This window comes from Marmota marmota, unplaced genomic scaffold (genome assembly GCF_001458135.2).
Source record: "Marmota marmota marmota unplaced genomic scaffold, marMar, whole genome shotgun sequence".
Taxonomy (NCBI): domain Eukaryota; kingdom Metazoa; phylum Chordata; class Mammalia; order Rodentia; family Sciuridae; genus Marmota; species Marmota marmota.
The window spans coordinates 2,393,797-2,400,176 of record NW_026000327.1 but is presented as its reverse complement, the minus strand read 5'-3'; the positions used below and the strand labels follow the sequence as shown (position 1 = coordinate 2,400,176).

At 55.6% G+C, this 6,380-nt stretch overlaps 2 protein-coding genes across 7 annotated transcripts in view; one reads left to right on the top strand and one right to left on the bottom strand.

The window, feature by feature from the left end:
- Positions 1 to 4,465, bottom strand: part of LOC107158740 (pseudouridine 5'-phosphatase) — a 67,810-nt gene extending 63,345 nt beyond the window's left edge. The window contains exon 1 of one of the 2 annotated variants that reach the window (XM_048797394.1): positions 3,949 to 4,465. In XM_048797394.1, coding sequence (XP_048653351.1) covers positions 3,949 to 4,333 — 385 coding nt within the window. In that variant the 5' untranslated portion in view covers positions 4,334 to 4,465. The remainder of the gene's footprint in view (positions 1 to 3,948) is intronic. The other variant, XM_015505234.2, reaches the window with a different exon arrangement.
- A 794-nt stretch (positions 4,466 to 5,259) lies between these two features.
- Positions 5,260 to 6,380, top strand: part of Sts (steroid sulfatase) — a 183,742-nt gene continuing 182,621 nt past the window's right edge. For 3 of the 5 annotated variants that reach the window (XM_048797393.1, XM_048797392.1, XM_015505242.2), the window contains exon 1: positions 6,076 to 6,173. The gene's annotated coding sequence lies outside the window, so the exon portion shown is untranslated. Of the gene's footprint in view, positions 5,398 to 5,952; positions 6,054 to 6,075; positions 6,174 to 6,380 lie in introns of those variants that run through there. The other 2 variants (XM_048797389.1, XM_015505243.2) reach the window with 2 other exon arrangements.

Here is a 6,380-nt window from a genome sequence, read left to right as displayed (position 1 = left end):
GAGGAGAGTCACAGGAACCAGGCAGCCATGGGGAGAGTGGGGGTGTCACGTGAGCCCAGCAGCCACGGGTGGGGGTCAGGCGAACTTGGTTTGCTCTCTTACCTATCTGGATGGCTGTCACCTGCAGCAGATTTTAAACAGGTCACTGATTGCAGGAGAGCATGTCACGAGTCCAGCTCCCAGAACTCGGGGCAGAGAGTCAAGGGGTGCGAGGACAGCAACAGCCACGCCGGACACCTGGTAACTCACAGGGAAGGAACACGGGACGGGAGGCCGAGGCGTCCTGCGCCCAAACCTGGCTGGAGCACCCCGGTAAAGCCCAGGGGAGGTCACGCTGCCCTGGGGGTGGCCTATGGCAGAGACGCAGGGGAGAGGGCAGGGACAGTCTGTTTTAGTCAGCGACTTCACTGCTGTGACTGAAAGACCCAACCAGAACAACTGTAGAGAAGGAGAGGTGGACCTGGGGCTCACGGTTTCGGGGGCTCCACTCCTCGGGACCCCAGGAGAGGCAGGACCCATGCAGAAGAGGTGGCCGAGGGAAGCAGCTCACATGAGGGTCACGGAGCAGACAGGCTCTGCTGCCAGTCACAAAATATATGCCCCAGAGCCCCGCCCCCATGCCCACCTCCTGCCGCCGTCCCACCTGCCTCCACTTACACCCAGCTAATGCCCATCGCGGGACGGACTCACGGGTGTGTGAAGGCTCTCACAACCCACTCCTCCTCTGAACCTTTTTCCATTGCCTCGCACATGAGCTTCTGGGGGTCACCTCACACCCACACCCTAACACTGTCCAAGAAGATTCTTGGTAGGAACCAAGGTGACCATTTTAAACCACAAGGACGTGGACCCAAATCCCTGCCCCCGCCCTGGAACCCAGGAGGACGAAGCTCGTGGTGGACAGGTGCCACGTGTCAGGCGCAGCTGGTCACCGACACCTGATGTGGGAGGCGCCCCTTAAGCTGTGCTTCCTTCTGGCCGCACACCAGGCTGCTGTCCCAGCTGCTGCAGCACAGTGCCTGGCGCTGGGTCAGGCTTGGAGGGGAACGGGGAGTGCCCCTGGTTCTGGAGACGGGGTCCAAGCCCAGGTGTCGGCAGACCTGGTGCTGGAGAGGCCTGCTCTCTGCTTTGCAGACGGCACCTCCTTGATGTGGGCTCCTAGGGCGGGCAGCTGGGGCCAATCAGCTCCAGGGCCTCTCCAAGAGGCCAAGAGGCCCACTGCAGAGGCTGGAGCCCTGGTGGCCTAGCCCCCCACCCCTTTCATGCTGCTGCACTGGGGACAGGTTCCAAGGCAGCAGTGACTCAGGCCACAGGTGAAGAGTCTGAGAGGTCACCTGGGAACCTAGAAAACACTGCCTTCAGCAGACATCTCTCAGGGGCTGGCTCTTGATGGCCACGGATCTCCATCTACCCCTGACTAATGACAGACAGGAACTGAGACTCAAAGTACAGAAGCTGAAAAGAGCGAATCGGGGTCGAGAGCAGACGATCAGAAGGATACAAGGAACCGACAGTCCCCAACACGGAGCTTCTCCAGGAGAAACGGCAAAGTGACACCTGTCCCCAAACAGCAAACAAAGGCCATGAGCAGGGTGCCTCGACTCTGCCCAGATCCCACCCCAGGGAGGAGGAGGAAGGGAGGGGCGTGGTAAGGAAGCCCCCTCCCACCTGCAGCGCGGCAAGACGCTGTCCACCGCCAGCTGGACACGAGGCCCATCGGCCTGCAGAACCTGCAACTGAAACCGCAACCGGCTCCGTCACTCAGACAAGGGCAGCTGGGCTGGACACTCAACACGGACACAGTGACAGACTGGGCTGCCCGGCCCAGGTCTTCGAGGAGACAGGACGCCTGGGGCCGAGGCCTCAGGTGCTCATGGGCCTCCTCCACGCAGCAGGCCCCCGCCTCCAAGGCGCTCCTGTCCTCAAGAGGCACAGAGCTCTCCAGAAACCAGACCCTGGCTCACCCAGGACACCCTGATGAGGAGGCCCCTTGAAGGCAGCTGGCCTCCGTCCCAGGCCTCAGTGTGGCCCCACGTTTCACCTCCAAGGTGAAGTAAAACCCAGGCACACTTAGCTCTCAGGAAACCAGGGCAAACCCAGAGCGCAGGCCAAGCACGCGGTCGCCCTGATTCCAAAGCCACCCCCCAGCACGGCGCGGGGGCTGCAGGCCCAGGAGGTCACTGCTTCCCTCCGGCCAGCATCTCGGCAGGTTTCCAGGACAGAGGAGAACCACACACCAAGGCCTGCGCGCCCTGAGAGATGTGCCCAACGCACAGAAACCCCAGGGACTGGATGACTGCATGACATGAGGTGACAGGGACCCTCTGACGGCCAGAGCTCCTGATCTCCCCTCTCAAGCCTCAGAGGGATCCGGGTTCCAGGAAAACAGGGGCACATTCTTCCAAAAAATAACCCAGGGCACGTGCACGTGCTGAGGTTGCATAAGGGGAGTCTATTTTTGTCTTCAGGTCTGAGGACGTCTGTCCTGGGGTTTAAGGCAGGAGTCTGGGCCAAGTTAACAGGACACGGGACCCTGAGCCCGCTAACCTCCTGTCTGTGGGTGCCGGACCCACTGCCCACCACTCGGCACACGAGTGACTGCCTGGGCACACGGCTCCCTGAGCACTCCAGGGACCCTGCCTCCAGGACCTGAGGGTGTCACCTGGGACCCATCAGAGGCGGTGCCATTCCCTAGAAAGAGGAAGGTGTGGGAGGGCGAGGGGTAGAGGACAGACCTTGTCCCAGCACACGACGGTCAACCACAAATCCTCCTGTCACCCATCAAATCCTGCCATCTGGTACATCTGGGGGTGTGAACACCAAAACCAGAACACACATATTTTTACTTCCCCTCTCAGATTTATCATCTTGTTGTTTTCTGGAGCTACACGCGTGTGCACGCGCGCACACACACACACACACACACACTCACAGTGTGATGCTGGGGATGAGACTCAGCACCTTGTACGGGGCAGATGTTCTACCACTGGGCTACACCCAGACCTTTCTGCCCATTCTTCAAGAATTCAAAAACACATTTATTTCCTTGATGACTCTCTAGGAGGTTTACATAACTACTGTAGGAGACTCCTAAAAACACCTTTCACATTTGTGTACACCAAAATGGCTCTTTCTGTGCCTTTTTACATCCACCTCCTCCTGGCCTTCCCACCTCAGCCTCCATCCAGAGGGGCTGCTGTCCCATAATCTGGGTCTGTGCTCTCCAGCCAGTAAGTGGCCAGTGACCCCTCAAAATGAGGCTAGCTCCCCAGCAGCTCAGGAGGCTGAGGCAGGAGGATCGCGAGGTCAAAGCCAGCCTCAGCAAAAGCAAAGCGCTAAGCAACTCAGTGAGACCCTGTCTCTAAATAAAATACAAAGTAGGGCTGGGGATGGGGCTCAGGGGTCGAGGGCCCCTGAATTCAATCTGCACCCTCCCCACCAAAAAAGAAAAAAAAAAAACAAAACACATCACTCTGAGATGTGTCGAGTGTAAAATACACAAATCTTGAGGACTTAGTATTAAACACAAGTGTAACAAAACTCCAAGTTTCTTATACTAAGTGAGAACAATATTTTGGGGAACATGGAGTTAGACAAACACATCATCCAAATCAGAGTTGTCTAAATCCTTCTGCTTGTTTGAAGCTGCTCAGAAAATCCCGTGGCTTCACTGCATTCCTGAGACCCAGCCACTCCGGAAAGCAAGATCCCTGCACTTCTGAAGAAACCGGGATCTTTGGCTCTCGTCCCTACCCTGCTGCTGAGGGGCCCAGACACTTGGCCTCTTCCCTCAACATCATGTCCTTCTTCTCTTTCTCTGATGGCATTGGCTATTACGTGAGTCACAGCCGATTCATCGCTACCTGTGTCAACAACCACCAAAAAAAAAAAAGATGGAGAAGTGTACTTTCTGTTTAAAAGGACAATCAACAGCACAATAACACTCACTGTAAAGTGCCCAGGCAGGCGTCCTTGAGAATCTCGCTGAAGTCCTGCTGACTTCCTCGTTCTTGCATTGCACAAGTTCCCAGGAACACAGCATTCCCCTAGAAACTGTTTTGGATTTCACTTCCCTGTGAACTGCACTATTGGGGCTACACGGGACAAAGCCGGCCTCCTGGGGAAGCGCATTCAAAACTCCAAAGACAAACAGACCCACGGAGAAAGGAGCCCTTAGAAATCCGTGATCCATTGTTATGCAAACAAGAGATACTGCAGTCAGAATTAGAGGAGGTACGATTCGGTCCTTGGGAAAGCTAAAAGGAGACTTGGGGAAGATAAGAGGGCAGAAAATGGGGGAGGGTAACAGGGTTAGGTCTCTCTTTCCAAACATCAGGAATGCAACTCTCTGATCAGAAGAGAGGATCACCAGGGTAAGGGTGCTGATCGGCCTCTGAGAACCGGTCCGGCTCAGCTGTCAAGAGACCCTGGTCCATAACTCCATAACCACCCCCCACGAGCAATGCCACCCAAGTCATATCCATATGGCTCTATGTGAATCTAGGATCAAAATCAGGCATCAAGCTAATTTTACAAGTTGACTTTAATGAGAGATCTCGGTTTGCATTAAAATTCATGAGCCTCTTAGGACAGGTCACCTGGACCCTTCACTAGGGGGATAAGGAACGTATTCGACAATTAAACTTCTTGACCACTTGAGTAAGAAAATTCACATCTAGGAACTACACTTAGGAATCCCAAACGCTTTCTGGAATGGAGTCATTTCAAACTGAGCACCTACAAGACACTGCTTGTTCCAATTAGGGACCTCTGTGGGGATTTCTTCAACCCTTTTGAAATTCAGCAATTTACATCTGTGTCCATAAAATGAAGAGACTAGTTGGTGTGTGTTTAAAAAAAAAAAAAAAAAAAATCAGTCTCATTACCACTGAATACTCAGCAGTATGAACAGAGACCAAGGTCACATTCAAACATGAAGATGAGCTAATTATCACACATATTTAGAAGCAAATCAATTCAGAATCCTTCTCTGCTAACTTCTGTACTGGCTGTGAGACCTTAGGCAAGTACTTTTAGGTGTCTTATAATTTGGAAATTGAATGTTCCCTATTGGTCCCCAACTGCACCAATGTCCAGAGGTGGGGCTTTCGGAAGCGACAGGATCCTGAGGGCTCTGATTTGTAATTTAATGACATTTTGGGGAGGTGGTGGAAACTGTAGGGGGTGGGACCTGGTTGAAGGGTGTGGGTCCTTCGGGGTGTGCCCTTGGGGACTATATCTTTCTCCCCATCACTTCCTCTGTCTGCTTTCCAGTGGCCACAAGGTGAACAGGTCGGCTCCATCATGGTGTTCCTCCTCACCACAGGCCCCGGGGCGGGGGAGACAGCCCACCACCGACTGAAACCGTGAGCCAGAACACATCTCTCCTCCTTGCAGGTTGTTTTTCTCAGTTGCTTTATCACAGGGACAGAGAGCTGACTTCACAGCTCTCTGAGCCTCAGACTTTGTTTTTGTTTTTAATTAGTCAAAGGCAAATACTTCCTCCTACCTAGCCGTGTTCTGAGATCAGCAATCAGCTATGCACACGCAGAGGTCGGCCGTGGAAGGGCAGTGTGTGGGATGTTGACTCATCTGCAGGTCTGGTGTGGATGTGAGCGTGGGACACTGAGCGTGGCTCACTCTGTTGGTTCTGCTGAGGTTGGGGGTCGAGTTCCTGTCTGCAGTTATCTACCTGGTGTTGTCTTTGAACTCTCCCTGGCTTCCTCCAGGCTAGCGAACTGTGCACGACCCGCACTGACCGGGGTACACCATCCAGGATCTGTTGGGCCTCAGATCCGCAGAGCAGCACTGCTCACACTTGCAGGCGCTTGGGTTCAAACGCAGAGTCCAACGGGGCAGGTGTGGGCTGGGGCACCAGCCTCTGCACTTCCCAGGTAATGCCCTGGCTGCTGGCTGGCCAGGCTGGGCAGCCAGGCCACTTGGCAGGGCTTCCCCACCTCTGCACCAACCGGGACACCTGGGGATGGATAAGTCCTTGTCATGGCTTGCTTCTGAGCTGTCTTGTGCAATGGGCTGGAGTCCACTAGGTGCAGGTAACCCCACCTCCCTGCTCCAGCTGTGACATTCAAAAATGCCTCCGATTGTGACCAGGTCCCCAGGGGGACGAGGCCACCGGGGTGAGAAGCCACACCTTGCGGGGCGCGACAATCAAGGTGCGCTCACCTCGGCCGGCGGCCCGGGGGCAGGTACCCTCCGCGCCCCTTTGCAGTTGGGGACACTGAGGCTGGGCGCGGGGCGGGTGGCACACCGGCCGGGGGTCCCCAGGGACGGCGCCCCACGTGCTCGGGCCCCGCCGGAAGCGGGCGCTGGGGCCGCGGAGACGCGGCCGCGACGCGCACCCGGCAGCCTGGTCATGGGAC